This window comes from Phocoena sinus, chromosome 13 (assembly GCF_008692025.1).
Source record: "Phocoena sinus isolate mPhoSin1 chromosome 13, mPhoSin1.pri, whole genome shotgun sequence".
Classification (NCBI taxonomy): Eukaryota; Metazoa; Chordata; class Mammalia; order Artiodactyla; family Phocoenidae; genus Phocoena; species Phocoena sinus.
Window position 1 is genome coordinate 18,577,887 of NC_045775.1, and position 21,321 is coordinate 18,599,207.

A 21,321-nucleotide genomic window follows, 5' to 3' on the forward strand; every position below is an offset into this window, starting at 1 on the left:
TATTGTCGGCCTGTTTTATTTATTGAAGTCTATTTGTCTTTAAAAATTGCATTAGGAATATACCATCACTTTAAGCAGAATAGTAACTGTTAGGGAAAAAAATGCCTTTTAGTTACATTTCTGTGCAAAAAAGGAAGGGAGGTGTTTTTTGTTTTTATTCTGTTGCCCACTTCCCTTCAAAAGTAAAATTGTGGTAGTACATGCAACACAGTATAAGTATTGTGAGTGAAGTGTTTCCAAACCTGCTGAAATTGCATACAAAGTGTTGTGTTCAAACGTAAATTATCCAAAGAAACTCATCTTGAGTTTGTTTAGTTTCCAAGAAATTAAATACTTAGCACATGCATTATCTAGTTATCTTTGCACTATTTGCTAGGGCTGCAATCTGAAGGTACCCATTTTCTAGATTAAGGAATTGAGGCATAGAAAATGGGATGACTTGCTTTATACTGGGTAGTGTATACTTTCAGGTTAGATTTAGCTGTAATGGGAAATCCAAAATAATAGTGGCTTACAGAATACATTTTATTTTATTTCCCATGCAGAAGTCCGGAGGGAAGCAGTTCAGAGCTGCTAGATCAAAAATCATGACTCCAGTATTGTTAATCTGCGGATCTCAGCACCAGTTAACTTGAGGTCTTCAGATAGCCTGTCGGCACCAGCCATCACATTTGCATTTCATCATTTCATCCAATAGAAGAAGCATACCCATTCCCTTTTTGAAAAAAGCTATTGAGATGGAATTCACATACCTTACAATTCACCCATTTAAAGTGTACAACTCAGTGTTTTTTTAGTATATTCACAGGATTGTGCAGCCATCACAATCTGATTTTAGAACATTTTTATCTCTGAAAGAAACCCCATTGGGCTTCCCTGGTGGCGCAGTGGTTGAGAGTCCGCCTGCCGATGCAGGGACACGGGTTCGTGCCCCGGTCCGGGAAGATCCCATATGCCGCGGAGCGGCTGGGCCCGTGAGCCATGGCCGCTGCGCCTGCGCATCCGGAGCCTGTGCTCCGCAGCGGGTGAGGCCACAGCAGTGAGAGGCCCGCGTACTGCAAAAAAATAAATATAAAAAATAAAAGAAACCCTATTAATAGTCTTTCTTCACCCTCAGTTCTAGATAGCCACAAGTCTACATTCTTTCTATAGGTTTATTTATTTGGACATTTTCATGTAAATGGAATCATACAATATGTGGTCTTTTGTGACTGGCTTTATTCACAACATAACGTTTTCAAGGTTCATCCATGTCGTTTTTATTGCTGAATAATAGTCCATTGTATGAATATTCCTAACATCCTAAATAGCCATTAGTTGATGGACATTTAGGTTGTTTCCACTTTTTAGCTATTAAAAATAGTGCTGCTATGAACATTTGTGTTCAGGTTGTTGCGTGATCATGTTTTCATCTCTGTTAACAGCCTCAGGAGTGGAATAAATGCTGGGTCATATAATTTCATACTTAACTTTTGAAGAACTGCCAGACTTCTCCAAAGCACCTGCGCAGTTTACATGCCCACTAGCAATGTGCGATTTTCCATATTCTCCCCAATGCTTGTTACTGTCTTTTTATATAATTATAGCCCTCCTAGTGGAGTGGTATCTTGTAGTTTTGCATTTCCCTAATGACATGAGTATCTTTTCATGTGCCTTTTGTCCATTTGTCTGTCTTGGAGAAATATCTATTCAAATCCTTCACCTACTTTTTAATTGGGCTATCTTCTTACTGTTTAGTTTTGAGCTCTTTATATATTCCGGTACAAATCCTTATGATTTGCAAACATTCCTCCCATTCTGTGGGTCGTCTTTTCACTGGTTGCATAGGTTACAACACCAAGTTTTTCGTTTAGATGTAGTCCAACTTATGCTTGTGGCGTCCTATCTAAGAAACATTTGTCTAACCCAAGATTATGAAGATATGCTCCTGCTTTCTTCTAAGAGTTTTATAGTTTTAGCCTTTACACGTAGGTCTGTGATGGGTTTTCAGTTAATTTTTGTATATGATGTGACCCCTTCCCTTTTAAGGACCTTTCTGGGAAATTGCCTACACCGCTCAGCTTTTATTCACTGGCCAGGACTTAAGTTACATGGCCATACCCATTATCTGCATGAGGCTGGAGAATGTGTATTTCGGGCATCCTGTATCAATTTTTTAAAGACGGTTGTAAGCCTACTCAGTCATAATCTTAGTCTGAGCAGGTCAATTCTATTGCTTCGTTTTTCTAATGAACTTGTTTGTCGACTTTCCCGAGGATTTAGCAGGCGAGATTAGCGCGAACGGCCGCTGGCTCTCACTCCCTCGGAGACCTACCCCAAGGAAAACGGTCCCGAGTGACTTGGCCAGCCTTTCCCCCGGCAAATGTGGGCTCTGGCGTTTTTCACTTCGGGAAACCGAACCCGCGCACTTCGCGGCTTCCCTGTTTTCCCGCGCGTTGCCCCCGGCCCAGGGCACGCCCGCTAGCCCGCCCCTCTTCGCGCCGCGCCCTCTCGGCCCGGGAGCCGCCCTCCCCGCGGGGCGGCCGGGCGATAACACCGAGGGCGACGGCCGCAGTGCGCGTGTAGCCGTGCGCAATGGCAGTGTCCCCCGAAGGGACCCCGGCCCCGCCAGTTGAGACGCTGCCGCCCCCGCCGGAAGCGCACACCTTGGAGCCCGGTTCGGTGAGCGCAAAGCGAGGGGAGCGGGGGCTGAGCCGGGCGCAGAGCGGGCGCCGCGTCGGAGGGGCGCCGGGGACCTTCCGGGCGTCTGGGCGTAGGCCTTCAGCCAGCCTCGTCAAGCCTCCAGGTTGTTGAACTGCCCCTGGTGGAGTTTGACAGTTGAGAGCCGAGACGCTTGAGGGTGTTCGGGAGCCCCAAAGAGAACAGGATGGGAAACCGAGTCCTAGACAAGCGAAGTAAGCTGCTGATTCCTTCACCTAGTCAGGCAGGGCCAGGGCCAGTCTAGGGCTCTTGTCCACCGCACTCCCGGTCTTCCCCAGGCCCCCTGCACCCTGGGCAGGCAGGACGCTGAGTGGCGTGAGGAGGCTGCCTCCCTTCCCCAGTCTCCGGGCAGGTTCTGCGGGCAGCCACAGCGACCCTCTCAAACCTGGCTTCCTCCAGGCGCCGGGCTCTCCTTGAGGAGACTGCCTCTAGAGATGTCCTTCCTGGCAACCAGGCTCCCAAGTGAGGGTAGCGGGCAGGCGGGAACCTAGGGGCGCCCTCAGCCCCTCGCATTCCCCCTTCCCCCACCCCTGGATGGGGCTGGGGCGCATGTCATTCAGGGTGGCTGTGTTGGAGAGGAGTTAGGACGTCTGAACTTTCCTGATGAGTGCAAAAATCCACTGCCCGCCCTGTGCTCAACGCGTTCATTCTGTCTGTGGCTTCAATTCCCTATGCTGACTCAGTGCTTCCTCTCCAGCACCTCGGAGCAAAAGATTGTGGCCTCCAAGAAAGCAAGCAAGATTAAGAGGCCCTCAGGGGACTCTCACTTCCCAGGGAAATTTAGAAACTCAGGGTGAGAGGAATAGCTAGAGGGGAAACATGGTCCATGAAATGCTAGCATTTAATTCTCATAACAACCCTATGAGGTGTATTATCCCCATTTTAAATGTGAGGAAATGAAGCTCGGCACACTGAGTACCTCGTCCTGGGTCACACAGCTAGAAATGGCAGACAATTTGCATTCAAATTTGTCTAACTCTGAAACTTGATCTCAGTTGACTGTGAAGGGCTTATGATTTAAGTAGGTAAAACTGCCTTCCTCAAGATTCCAAGATTGTATCATATACCTAGTTTCAGCTGGAATGTCTGTTTCAAGTGCCTTCTATGTATCAGAAACTTGATAGGTATGTTTAGTGGGAAACCAGAATCCCATTATGGAGGGGGCAGGGTTGGGGGAGAGTTATCATGTTGGATTCTGCCTGTTGTTAAGCTTTCTGGAAGTTGAAATAGCGTTCACAAAAATATCAGAAAAGGAGACCACATCCTGCCTCATGTGTGGGTAGGAAGAGTGCAGAGGACTTGATAAACCCTTATCTGGGAAGACCTTCCTTTCATTTGGCGTGTCTGGCAAGATACAAAAATGTGTGAAGCCATGGTCCTCTCCACTCCCCCTCCCATCTCCGGGCAAAAGATGAAAAAGAAGGATTCCCAGCGTCTATGGAAGAAATAGCACTTTCCACAGTGTCTTCGTGGCATTTATTCTTTTAACAAATATATATATTGTCTATATGCCCAGAATTGTTCTAGGTACTGGGGACATGGTGGTGAATCAAAGTTATATAGTTCATGCTCTCAGAGAGTTTATATGCTGGTGGGGAGAGGCAGGAAATGAATAAGAATATATCCTGTAGTTAGTACAATTGAGAGAGATTTGGGTGGTCAGGGAAGCCCTCTCTAAAGAGATGACATTTAGGCTTCAGCCTGAATGTCAAGGAGTCAGCTCTTGCAAAGACCCGGAGGAAGAGCCTTCCAGACAGAAGGGACAGGAAGTGCAAAGGCCCTGAGGCAGCAACAGAAAAGGTCATTCTGAGTAACAAGAAGGAGGAGGCTACCATGGTAGAGCTATCTGAAGTGAGGTGGGAAAGGGAGTGGGAGCTGATTGGGTGGGCACCTGTAGGCAATATGGGAAGGACTTGGAGTTTTATTCAAACTGTAATGGCAAGCTGTTAGAGGGTTTTAAGCAGAGATGAGGCACAATCTGATTTATGTTATGAAAAGATCAGTTGGGCTGCTGGACGGAGAGTGGATAGTAGGGAACGAGAGTAGAAGCAGAGAAGCCACTTAGGAGGCTCTCACTGATAGATTAGACAGGGGAATTGGGAAAGAGTAATCAAGGATGACTCCTAGGTTTGTGGTCTGAGCTGCTGAGTGGACATTGGGGCTATTTAATGCAATGGGGACGACAGGGTTAAGAGGTTAAGACAATGGGATGGAAATCAAGAGCTGTGTTTTGACTATGCTAAGCTGAAATGCCTGTTTGGCAACCATGTGGGGCTGTGAGTAGACAGTTTAATTTGAGTCTGGAGTTCACTGGGTCGCTTAGGGATATATATATATATGGATATACACACACACACACACACACACACATATATTTGGGGTCATAAGCATTACTTCATTTTAGTGGTGGGTTGGTAAACAGTCTCTCCAGAACAACAAAACTCTGATTTTTGCTGTTTACTGATTTCTGTGGTGTAAATACTCTCACCATGGCCGATTTCAGGCTGCCAGTAACCACTGGCTTGCAAAAGTCCCGAATATTTAACAATCAGCTCCTGGAGCCATTGCCTCATTTGCTCATCAAAACATCCGGCACATATATACAATGGAATATTACTCAGCCATAAAAAGAAACAAAATTGAGTTATTTGTAGTGAGGTGGATGGATCTAGTCTGTCATACAGAGTGAAGTAAGTCAGAAAGAGAAAGACAAATACCGTATGCTAACACATATATATGGAATCTAAGAAAAAAAAATGTCATGAAGAACCTAGGGGTAAGACAGGAATAAAGACACAGACCTACTAGAGAATGGACTGGAGGATATGGGGAGGGGGAAGGGTAAGCTGTGACAAAGTGAGAGAGTGGCATGGACATATATACACTACCAAATGTAAAACTGATAGCTAGTGGGAAGCAGCCGCATAGCACAGGGAGATCAACTCGGTGCTTTGTGACCACCTAGAGGGGTGGGATAGGGAGGGTGGGAGGGAAGGAGATGCAAGAGGGAAGAGATGTGGGAACATATGTATATGTATAACTGATTCACTTTGTTATAAAGCAGAAACTAACACACCATTGTAAAGCAATTATACTCCAATAAAGATGTAAAAAAAAAAAAATCCCTTGAAGTTGGCAGGAATATCCATTTGACAGATGAGGCTTAGAGAGATAAAGTGATTTATTCAAAGTCCACACAGGAAGCTGGTGGCAAATTTAGGGGCCTCCTGACCCCCAGTTCACTCTGGCTTGGTGACTTGGAGAATAAAACAGACTGCAGCAGGAAGCACTGTGGGGAAATATAAGGAAGAACTTCTCCCTGGAAATGCTTAGAGGTCATGGTTTAGGACTCTTTTTTTCCTTTTTCTGTCTCACTTCCTTTTAAGATGATTTGGGACAAATTAGGACTGAGAGGTTGCTGGAAAAGCCTTCAAGACATAGGGACCTCAGGATGCTTTTGGAAGTCAGGGGGCTGGAGGGAGCTGTTGTGTGTCTGTGGGGGCTTAGTTCCTGTGTCTCCCCCAGGACAGCGGAGCTGGTCGCCTCTCATTCTGTACGAAGGTGTGCTACGGCATTGGAGGGGTCCCCAACCAGGTGGCCTCCAGCGCCATAGCCTTTTACCTGCAACTTTTCCTGCTCGATGTGGCCCAGGTGAGTGTGGGCAGCAGCCTCGGGGGCCCCCTGCTTCCATCTTCCTTGGTGTCTGGTCCTTTCACCCCACCTTTACTTCCACCCCCATCATCCTTGGTAGATGGTACCTCTGACCCAAGCCTGAGAAAAAAACAAATGCTATTGAGGGCAACCTCCTCAAGGATGTTTACTGCAGGCTGTTTGTAGTGGAAAAGTGGGAAACAACATGAATGCCCCCAAATATAGAAGTAGTTGGAAAATAAGTTGGGCTGTATCCACATAACGGACTACTGTGTAAGTCACTCAAAAGAATGAGTTAGATCTATACCAGTTGACTCAGAAGGATTTCCATGATGCACTGTCAAGTGGGAAAAGTTAGTTTTAGAGAAAGGTATATAAAATGATCCTATTTTAGCAAAACAAAAACATGCCCCATCTATGTGGGTGCATGGGTATATGGATGTATATACATCTGTACATGATTAAAGGATGAGCATGGGGAAAGTAAATTCTGGAAGGATATCCGCCAGAGTGTTACTGTTGGCTATAGGAGGGAATGGTGGAGGATAGAGGGTAAACGAAAAAGAACTTTTTAATAAGGTATCCATGATTTATTTATCTTTCTGTGATTTTTTAAAATGACGCTGATACGGTCCCATTTGTGTAAAATTATAAATTGCAAATGCACATAAGGAAACGCAGGATGATCAAAATGTTCCTGGCAGTTGTCTCAGGATGGTGGGATTGCAGATGAGCTTTGCTCAGTATTTTTCTGTACTGTTTGAATGTGTTTATAATGAGTGTATCATTTATGTAATCAGAAAAATCAATAAAACGTTTTCATTGTGAAACACAAGGTCTGCCTTTGACTGTCAGCTTCAGTGCACCCTTCTTGCACTGAGCCCTTCAGGGGAAGATCTCTCAAGTCTTCTCTGAAAGTGACCGGGCATAGGTATAACAGGAATGTGCTAGGGAACAGCTATCACTCCCTCCCGCTTCTCTACTGGTGCACATATGCCCTCGGAGCTCTCTGGATTCCTGTCCTGGGGAAGAGACCAAAAAACCTTTGCACCGTGGCTCTGGCCCCTGCCAGTTTCCCAGATCTTCCTCCTGATGGGTGGGCAGGCCTAGATACCCTCTCTGACTCTGCCGGGCCTTGGCTATCCCCTCCCCTGTCCCTTTCAGATCCCTGCTGCCCAGGTGTCACTTGTCCTGTTTGGAGGGAAGGTGTCTGGGGCAGCTGCTGACCCTTTGGCTGGGTTCTTCATCAACAGAAGCAGAAGGACAGGGTCTGGACGACTCATGCCCTGGTGAGCAGCCCCATGGTCCTCAGGATCCTGGCACCCACCCCTGGCTTGAGGTCACTGTGTTTGTCACATCTGCTTCTTAGTGGATGGTTAGAGGACAAGTCTGGACAGTAGGTGACAGGAATGGATTGGGTCTGACTGAGTCATGCAGGTGTTCATAGACCTCTCCCTCACCTGGTGGCACAGAGCTGGACAAACCTTCCAAGAGTCGCTGCCCTGGCCCTGGGGGTCTAGGAATGCGGCCAGGCTGAGCTGGGTGTATTGGAAGGTCTCACAGAGATGTGACTTGCCTGTGCCCCCGGGCCCCCGGAACAGGGAATGGCACAACCCAGCCACTAAGTGCCCCAGCCTCTACTCCTGGCTACCTCCTCGCCCTCGGCCACCTCGTGCCCTCCATGGCTCCCACACTGAAAGCCCCAGCCCAGGGCTTCTCCAGGGGCCGAGAGCTGGAACCCAGAGGGGTGAGGTTGCTCCAGGCCCAGCCTTTGCGTCCTCTGTCCTGGTGCCACGGGGCGCTCCACCTGGGCTGTGCTTCCACAGGGTGCTGGGCTGCACGCCGTTCATTGCCTTGGCCTCCTTCTTCCTGTGGTTCCTGCCCCCCTTCACCAGCCTGCGTGGCCTCTGGTACACAGCCCTCTACTCCCTGTTCCAGGCCCTGGCAACGGTAAGCAGGTGGCCCCCTTCCTCGGCCTGGACTCCTGGAACCCCAGTGCTGGCTGGAGGCCCCTCTGAAGTGTGTGTGTGCTGGGGGTAGGGGTCCAGGTCCCTGCTGCCCACCTGCTTACCAGGTGGCCACCGACCATTAGCTTTTCTCGTGGGCTCTAGGCTGGGTGCCCCTCCTGTCCCTCAGCCCCTAACTCCGGGTTGAGGGAATCAGTGGGGATGTGCCAGCCTGGCGCAGGCCTGCCCTCCGGAAGCTGCTGGCCTGGGTTGGCAGTCTGGTGGCAGGCGCCATCCTAATCTCTGCCCGGTGCCCCAGTTCTTCCAGGTGCCCTACACGGCACTGACCATGCTCTTGACCCCCAGCCCCAGGGAGCGGGACTCGGCCACTGTGTACCGTGAGTGCAGGCAGGCGTGGGGTGCGTGGGGTGGGATGGCTCTGCCCCTGGCCCCACGAGCTGTCACCTTGCTCCACGCTGTGTCCCAGGGATGACCTTGGAGATGGCAGGGACGCTGATGGGAGCCACTGTCCATGGACTCATCGTGTCTGGTGCCCACGGGTCCCACAGGTGCAAGGAGACTGCGCTCCCAGGACAAGTGGCTGTCTCCCCCAACGCGGTGAGTGCCCAGGCTACCCAGAGCCACTGGGACCCCCGCTTTGGGGTCACTTCTTTCTTCCAGGGCTGTTTCTCCCCCAGGTCTCTTCATGGTTGTTTGGGGGCTCAGCTCTGCACACCATGCCCTCTCATTCCTTCCCTGCTCCTGTAGCTGAGCCCATGCCCTCCGTCCTCCCTGCTAAATCTGCTTCTGCTGGGTGCCTTCTAAACATGGAGTCAAACAACAGATCAGCAGGCCATCTGGAGGGGAGGAGACAGACCCCAGAGAAGGGACAGGGGTGGGGGAGGGCCACAGGCAGGGACAGGGCAGAGAGACAGCAGAACGGTTTGGTGTCCTGGCAGAGCTCTGGGCAAAACCTGACCTATGACCAGTCCTACCCATCCCTGAACAGGTGACTGCCAAAGCCAACCCCACCCCCGGTGTGAAAGGGTTAGTACCCCTTCCTGTCTCCTCAAAGCAGGTCCCTTTTCGGCAATTAGGGGACGTGCATCTATTTATCCATCAAGTTCATCTTCTATCCGCCCTCCCGCCCTTTCTCCTTAAGCAAATGACATCACTCACCTCCACCAACATTTGGGAATTAATGGTATGAGAACAATACCACCAACACCCATGGTTCACCACCTGTAAGAAAACATTACAATGAGGTCCTCGTGTGCCCATCCATCCCCAGGCCCATCTGTAGCCCAGCTACAGGATTTGCCTGAGTACAGCGCAAAGTGAAGCTGTAGAGCCCCGGAGAGAGCGGGGAAGTCAGTTTCCCCTTCCCACGGTCTACTGCCCCAAGCTAGGGATTGCCTGAATCAGGGTCGGGGAGAGACTCTGCCCAGTTGCCCTCAAACCCCATCATGGTGCTACGAGCCTGGGATCAGAGGGATTGCGACCTGCAGATTCACCCTCCCCACTTCCACGCCTAGGCCCCACTGAGGCCTCTACAAGTGCCCTCCCCAAAGCTACTGGGTCACTGTCTGGGTGAGGGTGGAACAGAGGGTGGCAGTGGCCTTGGGTTGGAGAGCAGGAGGCCGGGCGGGGCCTGGGATGCCAAGAAGTAGGGAGCAGGAGACTGAGAACCATCCCCACCGCGGGAGGCGAAGCATCGTGTGAGCCAAGGCGAGTAGCATTCAGGTGCCTCTTGGTAGTTCCAGCTCTGCTGTTCCATTGACTTCACTTACAGAACACAAATTCATAGATAAAATCATCACGAATTTCAAGACAGCAGAGCATTAACTCCCAAGTGCAGTGCCTTCTGAATGTGGGACCCTGTGCAACTGTGCTGGATCCACACTGGTGAAGCCCTGCCCATCTCCCTCTTCCTTCTCCCACCAAAGGCAACCCCTATCCTGAATTGGGTGACTGGTACTCCCATGCATGCCTTAAATGTATTTGATTACCTATGTGTCTTCCTCTGAATGCTAGGCAGCACCGTCCTGACGTTTATCTGTGTCATCACGCGTCACACTGTCTGCTCATGGATCTGTCTCCCCACCCACTCCAAGCCCCTTATTGTGGATGCACAGGATCACTTATTCATCACCATAACCACAGGGTCTAGCACGCAGAAATCAGCCCCAATGAACGTTTGCTTAAAAAAAAGAGAGAGAGGGGCTTCCCTGGTGGCGCAGTGGTTGAGAGTCCGCCTGCCGATGCAGGGGACACGGGTTCGTGCCCCGGTCTGGGAGGATCCCACATGCCGCGGAGCGGCTGGGCCCGTGAGCCATGGCCGCTGAGCCTGCGCGTCCGGAGCCTGTCCTCCGCAACGGGAGAGGCCACAACAGTGAGAGGCCCGCGTAACGCATAAAAAAAAAAAAAAAAAAAAAAAAAAAAGAGAGAGAGAGGCGAAGGGGGCTTAGACCCATGGTGGCATGGATGCTTGCAGGAGGCAGAGGGTCAGCAGAAGGACCACTCTGGGCCCTTAGATCTCCCTCTCCTGCTGGGCTGGTTGGGAGGAGGGGCACCAGCATCCTTGGGCTTGGGCTGAGGGTCCCTGTGCTCCCATTGGGAGGTATTCCTGCCCGGCCCCTGGGTATCCCCACCTCCGTGGGTTGGAGACATCACCCCCACTGAAGTTCTGTCCTGTCCCACAGACTCGTCTCTACTCCATTGCAGCCACTGTGGTTGCTGTGACTTACCCCGTGTGCAGCAGTTTGCTCTGCCTGGGGGTGAAGGAGCGACCGGGTAGGTGCGGGGTGCAGGCAGAGTGTGGGAAGCAGAAGCTGCGGCCGGGCTCCTCTTGGGCGTGGGTTTCGGTTTTGAGCTCCACCAAGCCAAGATGTCCCCTTCCTGTGTTGCAGGTGCTTCTGCGCGAGCCGCCGGCCAGGGCCTGAGCTTCCTGGCTGGGCTGCGGCTCACAGTGCGGCACCCGCCCTACCTGAAGCTGGTCATCTCCTTCCTGTTCATCTCGGCAGCCGTTCAGGTACCTCTGGCCAGGCTGATCCCCACTGGCTTGGCCCTGGCCATACTGACCCTGCGTAGGTTCAGGTGTCTCTCGTCCCCACCGCACCAGAGAGAAACCAGTGGCTGGCAAGCGCCAGGCGAGGCTGGTGCTGGGAGGAGAGGAACCTGCCTAGAGCCTGTGGGGCTGGGGAGGGTCAGGGCCCAGACACCAGGAAGCTGACGCTGTCTGGGGTGGTTCTCCGCCCTGCTGGGGGGCGGGACAAGGAATGGCGTTTATACCCGTGTCAGCGATAAGCGTCCTTCATTGGGGAGGGGACTGCGTGATGGCGGTAGGAACCAGACGCTTGAGGTCCCAAAGGGGAGGCCAGACTTGAGACCTTGGCCTTGCCCTTGACTTCCACGTTTCTGCCATTTCCCATACACGCCCACTTCCTGTCGACCTCTTCAGGTGGAGCAGAGCTACCTGGTCCTGTTCTGTGCACACGCCTCCCGGCTACATGACCATGTGCAGAGCCTGGTGCTAACCATCCTGGTGAGGGGACCTGGGGCGGTAGAGGCAAGGGCGCTCGGGGGCCTGAGTTGGGGATGTGTGACCCTTGACGTGACACATGTGACCGGACTTCCGATGGTCAGAGTTCTGGACTCTGCTGTGGTCTTGGTCACCTGCATTTCAGCGGAGGGTGGAATTGGGGCCAGGGTCATAAAGTTCACAGCCACTGTTTCCAAACAGGTGGCAAGGTCAACATCGAGCGTCCCTCCTAAAAGTCAGGGCTTTGAGGGCCTGGCAGAGGCGCAGGCGGCGTGTCCTGGGCTGTGATGATTCTGTCCGTTCACAGGTCTCGGCAGTGCTGAGCACCCCGATGTGGGAGTGGGTTCTGCAGCGATTTGGGAAGAGGATGGCGGCCTTCGGGATCTTTGTGAGTGAGGCAGGAAGCAAGGCCTGGAGGGATTTGGGGGGGCGGGAGGCGGTGACCTTGGAGCCTAAGCCTCCTGGGGGCCGGCAGGGCCGCGTCTGTATTCACCGTGTGCTCAGTGCCTAGCAGGGGACCAGGCGCAGGGGGTCATCAGTAGAGCCGTGAGTGTGTGAATCAAAGAGCAGTTGAGCTGGCGGGTGCAGGTGGAGGGAGCAGCTAGTGTGTCTGTCTCCCTAGGGGATGGTGCCATTTGCAATCCTGCTGGCTGCTATGCCCACAGCACCCGTGGCATACGTCGTGGCCTTTGTATCTGGCGTGAGCATTGCCGTGTCCTTGCTGCTACCCTGGTAGGCTGGGTGAAGGGAAATGGGAGTGGGAGCCTCACGTCCTTCCTACTGGGTATCCCTCCTTCACATCAACCTGCTATCCCAGGCCTTGTGCACAGGCTGCGCTGGGGAGGGGCTCTCCCCCTTGCAGGAGATGGAGGCTGCTAGCGCCATCTGTGGAGCCCTCCAGAAAGAGCACCAGGCGGCAGGAACGGTGGACAGCTGTGTGTTGGGGAAATATTGCCTGACTCTGTGGGTCGGTCCTGGGCAGCGGGGACCCAGGGGTGAATCTGACTCACTCTCTGTCCCCAGAGAGCTCCCAGGCTGGTGGCTGTCGAGGGGATAAAAGGGATAATTCTGCAGCCCCCTCCCCCAGGTCCATGCTTCCAGATGTGGTGGATGAATTCCAGCGGCAGCACCAGCACGGCCCAGGGCTGGAGACCATCTTCTACTCATCCTATGTCTTCTTCACCAAGCTTTCAGGTGCAGGCGCCCTGGGCATCTCCACTCTCAGCCTGGAGTGAGTCACAGAGCTGGGCTGTACCAGAGGCACAAAAGACTAGCGGCGTGGGAAGCAGAGGGCAGAGTCCCCCACCTTAGCCAGCCAGGGGTCACCCGTGGGTCCAGAGGGTGTGTGGGAACCTCCACCCTACTTTCTCTGTGCACATGACTGGGAGGGGCCCTTCTTGGTGGCTGTACCCCTTCTGAAGCCTCTGCTTCCCACATCCTCAGCTTTCTCTGAACTCCTCCCCCGTCTGTTCGTTCCCTCACACTCCGTCCCCCATAGTTAGGCTGATGTGGCCAGGAAACTATCCAAGTTTCAGGATAGCGTGGTGGTTGGGCATTTGGGACCCCTCCGTCAGGAAGCCAGGCTCTGAGCTGGATGCATGGGATGGTGTTTCCCCAGCTTTGCGGGGTATGAGTCAGGAGCCTGCAAGCAGGCGGAACAGGTAGTGGTGACCCTCAAAGTCCTCATCGGTGCCATGCCCACCTGCATGATCCTCATCGGTCTGTGCATCCTCCTGGTCGGCCCCACTCCAAAGGTGCCAAGTCGGAACAGTTCCCGCTCCCTTGGGAGGTAGGCACCTCTCGCACATGGGTATACACAGGAGGGCTGCCAACACCCGGGAGGCATGCAGATGTGCACGGCTCTCATTTGGTCACCTCCACCTGATGTCCCGCAAGCATGGCAGTCAGTCTTAATGGGTCCCAAACGGAATTTATCTTCTTCCCCAATCGCTGCTCCTGCTGTGCCCCGGTCCCGGTGAATGGCACCACCCTCCAGCTTGGGAGCCGAAACCTGGGAGCCATCTTCCACTCTCCCCCCCGCAGCCTGCACCGAGCAGCTCTCTCTGACCTTGTTCTTCCCCCTGCGAACCGCTGATCCCACTGCCCAAGGGTGATCTGCTCACTGTCTGGCTTTCGCAGTAGACTGTGGAGACCTTGAAAGCTGGGTCTGTTTTCTTCATTTTTGCGTCCCAAGAGCTCAGCCCAGAGCCTGAGGCCAAGCAGGCGCTGCAGTATCAACATGTCTGGTCCAGCAGACGTTCACGAGCCTTGTCCACGTTTTTGCCGACGCTCACGTGTTTACAAACACGAGTCCATGTAGATACAGAGGACCACGCACGATAGGCAGGAAGTGGCTTTGTCATGGGTCTCTCACTGCTTGCCGTGGATGGCCTGGGACTCCAGCCCATCTTACTGAGATCATGTGCTACACTCGGGGAATAACAGGTGGATGGGGAACTGCTTGGTGGGACTCGGAAGAACAGGGTTTTAGCTTCATTCACAGGGTTGAGAAGGGGAGGAGCTGCTAGAGAGCCAAGGAGCAGCCACTGACACTTCCACGGGACCCCACCCACCTCATCCTTCCCTTTGGCTTCTTCCCTTTCCAACAGGAGGACCAGCTACAGCCTCGCTTGAATTTGAGACTCCTGTGAGCTGGAACGGCCGGAGCAGCGTCTTCTAGGCTCCAAGTCCCCCTTCTCAGCCCTTCGGCACCCCTGCTTCACAGTTTACACACGACCCATCTTTTCCCCTGGGATATGGCATCTTCGGTGACTCTCCTGAAGGGAGTGGCCTGGGCTCCAGGACCCCCGCCTGTCATGTCTTGCCTGTTGACTGCAGGACATCTCAGATAGGCCTGTACCCCTGACTACCCAGCTCCAGGCAACCTGTGACCTGGAAAGCATACCAGTAGCAGCTATTCCTGGAAAAAGGACGCCCCTACCAGCTTGGTCTGCAGACTTCCTGTGGGAGCACCAGGCCCACCAACCTGCTCGGATGGTAAAGCTACATGACAGGACAGACACACAGAACTCGTTTCCCCTGATGTTCCACTGGATGTCTGAGAGAGGCTGACAGCACGTGAGTGGGCAGAGTGGGGACAGATGGATGCTGGGATGTCCAATTAGGAGACAGATGCAGCGAGGCCAACAGACCCCAGAGGGAGCGAATGGGGCCAGTGGTGGGGATAGACTGAGCAGGACATGAGGTGTTTCCTTCCCTTTGTACAGCTAAGTTGATGACACTGTTTCTAGAAGTGGACATTGACTGATGTTGAGCCACTGAAGACCCATCATTTTTATAAACAAAAGTTATTTTTGAGGAAATATTTTTCTGAAAGTTTATCTTTTTTTTTCTGACTGTGCCTCACCACATGCGGGATCTTAGTTTCCCAACCAGGGATGGAACCCATGCCCCCTGCAGTGGAAGTGCGGAGTCTTAACCACTGGGCGGCCAGGGAAGTCCCCTGAAAGTTTATCTTATAAAAGCACAGGAACCACCGTTTTCTAGAGGTCATGTCTTTGGGAAAGAAAGATCCACTGAGATTTATTTTTTCAGAAACAAATTAAAGGGTTTATCTTCTAGTGAGTCTGTAAAATTTGCCTGTGGCCAGCCTTCTCATCCCACCTCCTGGGAAAGCCCGGTCCCGAGGAGGGAAGGGGAGGGTGCCTGATGTCACTGAAACTGGCTATGGCCCATGAGCGATATGTCCCAGAGTCTGCATTTCCTCAGACCAGAGATGCCATGTGGGAGGTGGGTTCCTTCCTTCCTTTGGAAGAGAAGAAAAGTTGAGACTCGATAGTGGCCAGGTGGGTCATGTGGGTTTGGGGCCTGGGGAAGAGTTGAGGAACCTGTGGGGACCCTGATGCCCCAGCAACTCCTCCTAGAGAAGCCCAGATACCTCAAGGGAGACCAGGAGGTGCAGACCTGCCCCCCACATTTCTCCCAGCCCCTGGCTGTCCCCTCCTGAACCCACTGCCCAGGGCTAGGCCCCCTTCCACTTCCTCTTTAGACCTCTGGCTGCCTCTTAGGTGTGCGATTAGGTGCGAGGTCTAAGACGGCCAGAGCTCAGACACACTCAGGCAGGATGTGCCCCTCAGAGCTTAAAGTGTTCAGCTTCCTCTACAAATGCTATAGCACAAGAAGGAACCTGACCTCAGAGAGAGAGTACAGAGTGTGACCCAGTCTGTCTGATACCTGAACTTTCTGGCCCCGTGACACTGACATAGGCATCTGATCCTTGAGGTCACAGGGCCCCAGAGAAAGAGCTGGGCTCGGTCTCTCTTCCTTGTCCACCTGACTGGTTCAGGAAGGGGCTGACAGGAAGCTCTGCTCACCCCCCGCCGTGCACAGGTACACACACCACACACATACCTCACACACTGCACACTCACACACATGTACACATACAGACAGTTTCTTAACACTGGAAAATCACTTGCCCTGTGGAGACAGTACCTGTTATGACCGAAGGCCAGGTAGTTTCTACCATGTTATGTTATGCTGTGCTTTGGAAACCTGGGCAACGCAGGTGGGGTCAGAGCTTGTGCCACATTTTATGTTACCTATACTATTTCCCGGGAGTGCAGTCTCAAGGATCAGAGCTTCACAGTACAAAGACACCTGCAGGGGGCCACCTCTGGAGGTTAGGGGTTAGATCTCAGAGACAGGAGGTAATCATGGGCTGGCCAAAAGGTATTCCATTTCTTCTTCATAGCAGCCCTATGAAGCAGGTACTATGATTCTCATTTTCAGATGAGGAAACAGGCTTAAAGAGATTAAGCAACTTGCCTACGATCAGTTGGTGGTAGAAATGGTCTTGTACGCAAGTTGGCCTGATTCCAAAGCTTGTGGAGCTATCCAGGGCTTAAAATAGTTTTTGGAGGTATGGCTGACCCAGGACTTCGGTATCACAGGACCACTCCTCCTCTGAAACCAAACGCCAGCATCCCTGCCTCTGACTCTATGCTTCGATTCCACTGTAATTCCATTAAGCCTACTCTTCGACCTTCGGCTCACCTTTGCCCACTGAGCTCACCCCATATCCACGTCCCTCTCCTGACACCCACCCTCCTCAGAGCCCTGTTTCAGAGGAAGAAGATCTCTCCTTACCACCACGGCCAGCCCTGGGCCTATGGCCGGCAAAGGCAGACATCTCCCCTTGCCCCTTCCCTCCCCACGACCTTTTCCATCCCCACTTAAATCCAGGAGAGCATGCTATCCACTTGCTCAAGACCCTCTTAGCCCCACCCCTGCATCCCATCAACAGTCCCTCAAGGTCTCACAAGATCAGGTCCCTTCTGAAGTATCACTTCCTCAGGGAGGCCTTTCCTCCTTCCCCACAATCGCCTGCTCCACCCCGTCTCTACGCTCCACCCACTTTGCCTGTGCTCAGTAGAACCCACTTCCACATACAACTATATAGTTCTCAACAGCTTTCTTGTTTATTGCTTGACACCCCTGTTAAAACAGAAATGTCATGAGGGCAGGGACTTTGACCGCTACATCCTCAGTGCCCAGAAGTGAACGTTCAACAGGAATAAATGTTTGCTAACTGAACAAGTGAATGTCCATGGTGCCCTCATCCTCAAACAAACAAAAACAGCCTTTCCTGTTCCCTTCACTTTCTCCTCCTCTTCAAATAATCGGTTTACTCTCCTCCCGCCACCCCGCTCCACAGCATTGTCTCCTGTCTCCTGACCCTCACCTGCCATTCCCTCATTTTTTTGCTTGTGATTTTTTAAAATAAATTTTTTTTTTTAATCTTTCTTTTTGGCTGTGTTGGGTCTTCGTTGCTGCGAAGCTTTCTCTGGTTGCGGTGCGTGGGCTTCTCATTGCGGTGGCTTCTCCTGTTGTGGAGCATGGGCTCTAGGCATTCAGGCTCAGTAGTTGGGCTCACGGGCTCTAGAGCACAGGCTCAGTAGTTGTGGCGCACGGCCTTAGTTGCTCTGCGGCATGTGGGATCTTCCTGGACCACGGCTTGAACCCGTGTCCCCTGCAATGGCAGGCGGATTCTTTCTTTCTTTTTTTTTTTTTTTTTTTTTTTTGCGGTACGCGGGCCTCTCACTGTTGTGGCCTCTCCTGTTGCGGAGCACAGGCTCCGGACGCGCAGGCTCAGCGGCCATGGCTCACGGGCCTCAGGTGGGATCTTTAGTTGAGGCATGTGAACTCTTAGCTGCAGCACGAGGGATCTAGTTCCCTGACCAGGGATCGAACCCAGGCTCCCTGCGTTGGGAGCACGGAGTCTTAACCACTGGACCACCAGGGAAGTCCCTCCATTTATTTCATGAAAGAAATGTGTACACTGTTACCTACGTGTTGGGACAGGTCTGATGATTAGGTGGGGTAACACTGACCAAGGAAACCTCAATCACAGGTAGCCATAATGCTGTCCATGCTGCTTCAAAACCCTGTCCTCCTTGGCTCCCTTACCTCCCTCCCGGTTCTCCTCCACCATCTCTGACCATGCATTTTCTGACTTTTCCATTGCTTCTTCCTTTGATGCTCTGTGGTCATCTTGGGCTTCCCAGGGCCAGTGATTTCATTCACTACCACCACCTCTACCCCACTCTATTTCCAACCTTGAGCTCTCTGCTGACCTTCAGGTCCCCAGAATCAAAGATCAGATGCCCATCTCAGTGTCCTCCAGGCAGCTAAAACATCACATGTCCAAAATGGACTCCTCACCTTCTCCCCACCCATGTTCTGTCTCCTGCATTTTCAGTGAATTTACGTCAGCATCTATCCAGTCACCAAAACCCAAAACTTGGTCTCTTCTTAGTTGCCTTTCTCTCCCATTCACTCCACCACCCCATTCCCCATATACACCGAGTACGGATTAAAGCAAGGGAGAGTGTTGCAATTTGTGGGTTCTACCATTATGAAATGGTAGAAGTTATTTGAAATTTAACAGAAAGCTGTAACACCAGTTATGGATGGGTGTGGCTCATAACACACACAGCAAACTGATGTAGCTGATCATTAGGTGTATCTATGTTTGTGTATCCCTATGGGACTCAGTTCAGCTGGGTACAGTTTTCTGTGTTCACCTAGTGTTTCTTAAGGACAAAACTGGTACACAAGCAACAGGAAATTCAAGTTATGCTCTAATAGTTCCCTAATATAACAATTGTGTTGGAACAAATTTGTTTTCAAAACAAACATTGTAACAGAATTGAGTGTATATGTGTCTGGGTGTAAATATACAGAAATCCTAAATGGTCCCATAAATATTAAAGGAATAAAATAAGTATTTTAAAACATTCCCACAAAGAAAAGACCAGATCCAAAGTCTATCAAACATTCAATCAAGGATCATTCCTATCTTATGAAAACTTTTCTAGGGAACAGAAAAAGGCATACTCAGCAACTCATTATACCAGGCCAGAATAAGCTCGAAACCAAAACTAGACAAGCAAAAGCAAACAGAAAGGAAATCTGCAGGTTAATCTTACTTATGAACATAGAAGCAAGAATCCAAAACAAAATATTAGCAAACTGGGTCTGACAATGTCTAAAAAATAAATACATCATGAACATACTGGGTGTATTCCAACAATGCAAAGTTTGTTTAATGTTAGAAAAATCCATCAAGTGATATTCACCACGTTAACAGATTAAGGGAGGTAAAAATTACAGTCTCAACAGATACAGAAAGAACCATTTGATAAAAATCTAACACCCATTTATGATAAAAGTACTTAAAAACCAAGAAGAAAAGGAAATTTTTAAACATAAGAAAGTGTACAGCTTCCCTGGTGGCGCAGTGGTTGAGAGTCCGCCTGTCGATGCAGGGGACACGGGTTCATGCCCCGGTCTGGGAAGATCCCACATGCCGTGGAGTGGCTAGGCCTGTGAGCCATGGCCGCTGAGCCTGCGTGTCCGGAGCCTGCGCGTCCGGAGCCTGTGCTCCGCAACAGGAGAGGCCACAACAGTGAGAGGCCCACGTACCGCAAAAAAAAAAAAAAAAAAAAGGGTATCTACCAAAAACCTAGGGCTAACATCACTTTTAAGGATGAAACAGTTCCTTTAAAATCAGGAATAAGGAAAGGATGCCCACTATCCACAAAATTTTCATTATTTGTGAATGATATGATTGCCTACATAGAAAACCCAAAGAATCTACAGATAAATTATTAGAATTAATAAGACAGTATAGCAAGGTAGTTGGATATAAAATTAACAAAAAGGAATTGCACTTTATATGCAACACTTATAATTTTTAAAAAATATTCACAGTAGCAACAAAAAATATCAAGTACCTAAGAATAAATGAATAAAATGTGGAAAAACTTCTGCTTCTGGCCATGATGGAGCGGTAGAGACCAGATCTCACATCTTGGCAGGTTTGTTAAAAAACAAACAAACAACAACAAAAAGAACTGGACAGAATATATGAAACAAGAGTTTTCAAGGCAGTGGCATCAGGCAACAAAGGAGGAATCTCTAAGAGAAGGGAAACAAATGAGGTGAAATTTACAACTGCCCCAGTTTACTGCCTTGAGAATTTCCAGATGACAGTGAAGAGAACCAATTTAGAGTCCAGAGGGCTCCCTGAGTTGAGAAGATGGGCTGGAAGAGACCAAAGTGGCTAGAGTTTGCAGGACAGAATAGTGGAGGAGTGAGCTACTCCTCAAGAGAAAACTCGGGAGATCTACAGAGGGTCCCACTCAAGTACACAACAGAATGTTGATTAAAGAAATAAATGTGAAAGACAAAACTTTCATAAAAGGAAAGATAAATGTGACTTCATTACATTGTAAATCAAGTTTACTTCAATAAAAATAGTGACTTCGTTAAAACATCTATTGCATGTTTGTTCAATAAAACACACCATCAAGGAAGAGAAAAGACAAGTCACAAACTGGGTGAAGATATTAGCCACATACTAAACAACATCTAGAATATATAAAGAATCCCTACAACTTGGTAACATAATATTGTAAATCAACCATACTTCAATTTAAAAAAAGAAGAGAATCCTTACAACTCGATAAGAAAAAGACAACCCAATAGAAATTTGGGCAAAAGACAAGAACAGGCATTTTGCAAAAGAGAAAACTGGAATGGCCAATAAACACATGAAAGACGCTCAATTTCACTGTTGGTCCAGAAGTAAAAATCAGGTTAAAGGAGAAACCATTTATAACTATTGGAGGGTCATAAATTAAGAACCCTTGAGCCTTAGAGCAATAGGAGCTGTTGGGAATGAAGACTGATATAATCACCTTGGAAAATAACTTGAATTTACATACACCTTGTGCTCCAGCAATTCCACGTCTAGATAAAAGGCCCTAGAGGGACTTTTCAAACACCTGCATCAGGAGACATTTAATAAGAATATTCAAAGCAATATTGTTTATAATCGCAAAAATAGAACCAGGGAACAATCCAAATGTGCACAGCAAGAAAATGGATAAATTATGGTAACTTAAAACAGTGAAAGCAATAGAACATACACATAACAAGTATGAACCTTAGAAACAA

The 21,321-nt window shown here is 50.4% G+C and overlaps 2 protein-coding genes across 5 annotated transcripts in view; both read left to right on the forward strand.

Moving 5' to 3' along the window:
• The window catches only part of UBXN2A (UBX domain protein 2A), a 42,107-nt gene extending 40,834 nt beyond the window's left edge, over nt 1–1,273 (forward strand). For both annotated transcript variants that reach the window (XR_004352733.1, XM_032652420.1), the window contains one exon: nt 546–1,273. Coding sequence is in view for 1 of the 2 variants with exons in the window: in XM_032652420.1 (XP_032508311.1) it covers nt 546–591 (46 nt within the window). In the remaining variant the exon portion in view is untranslated. The remainder of the gene's footprint in view (nt 1–545) is intronic.
• On the forward strand, nt 1,267–17,636 carry MFSD2B (major facilitator superfamily domain containing 2B). Of its 3 annotated transcripts, XM_032652416.1 has the most exons (14): nt 1,267–2,661; nt 6,226–6,351; nt 7,516–7,640; nt 8,178–8,301; nt 8,617–8,695; nt 8,785–8,915; nt 11,000–11,090; nt 11,207–11,328; nt 11,758–11,841; nt 12,146–12,226; nt 12,461–12,570; nt 12,926–13,069; nt 13,457–13,627; nt 14,448–17,636. In XM_032652416.1, the coding sequence occupies exons 1-14, from the start codon at nt 2,575–2,577 to the stop codon at nt 14,470–14,472; spliced, it is 1,500 nt and encodes a 499-aa protein (XP_032508307.1). In that variant the 5' UTR covers nt 1,267–2,574; the 3' UTR covers nt 14,473–17,636. The 3 variants fall into 3 exon arrangements, with proteins under 3 accessions (XP_032508307.1, XP_032508306.1, XP_032508308.1); XM_032652415.1 differs by lacking the exons at nt 1,267–2,661; nt 6,226–6,351 and having other exon boundaries at nt 7,519–8,301; XM_032652417.1 differs by lacking the exons at nt 1,267–2,661; nt 6,226–6,351; nt 13,457–13,627 and having other exon boundaries at nt 7,519–8,301.
• Nucleotides 17,637–21,321: the final 3,685 nt, after the last annotated feature.

Coding starts and splice junctions, on each gene's coding strand:
- MFSD2B (XM_032652415.1), top strand. CDS start 7,783: ATGCAGGTGTTCATAGACCTCTCCCTCACCTGGTGGCACAGAGCTGGA. Junction 11,091..11,206: donor GGGGGTGAAGGAGCGACCGG/GTAGGTGCGGGG, acceptor CCTGTGTTGCAG/GTGCTTCTGCGCGAGCCGCC. Junction 11,842..12,145: donor GCCTGGTGCTAACCATCCTG/GTGAGGGGACCT, acceptor GTCCGTTCACAG/GTCTCGGCAGTGCTGAGCAC.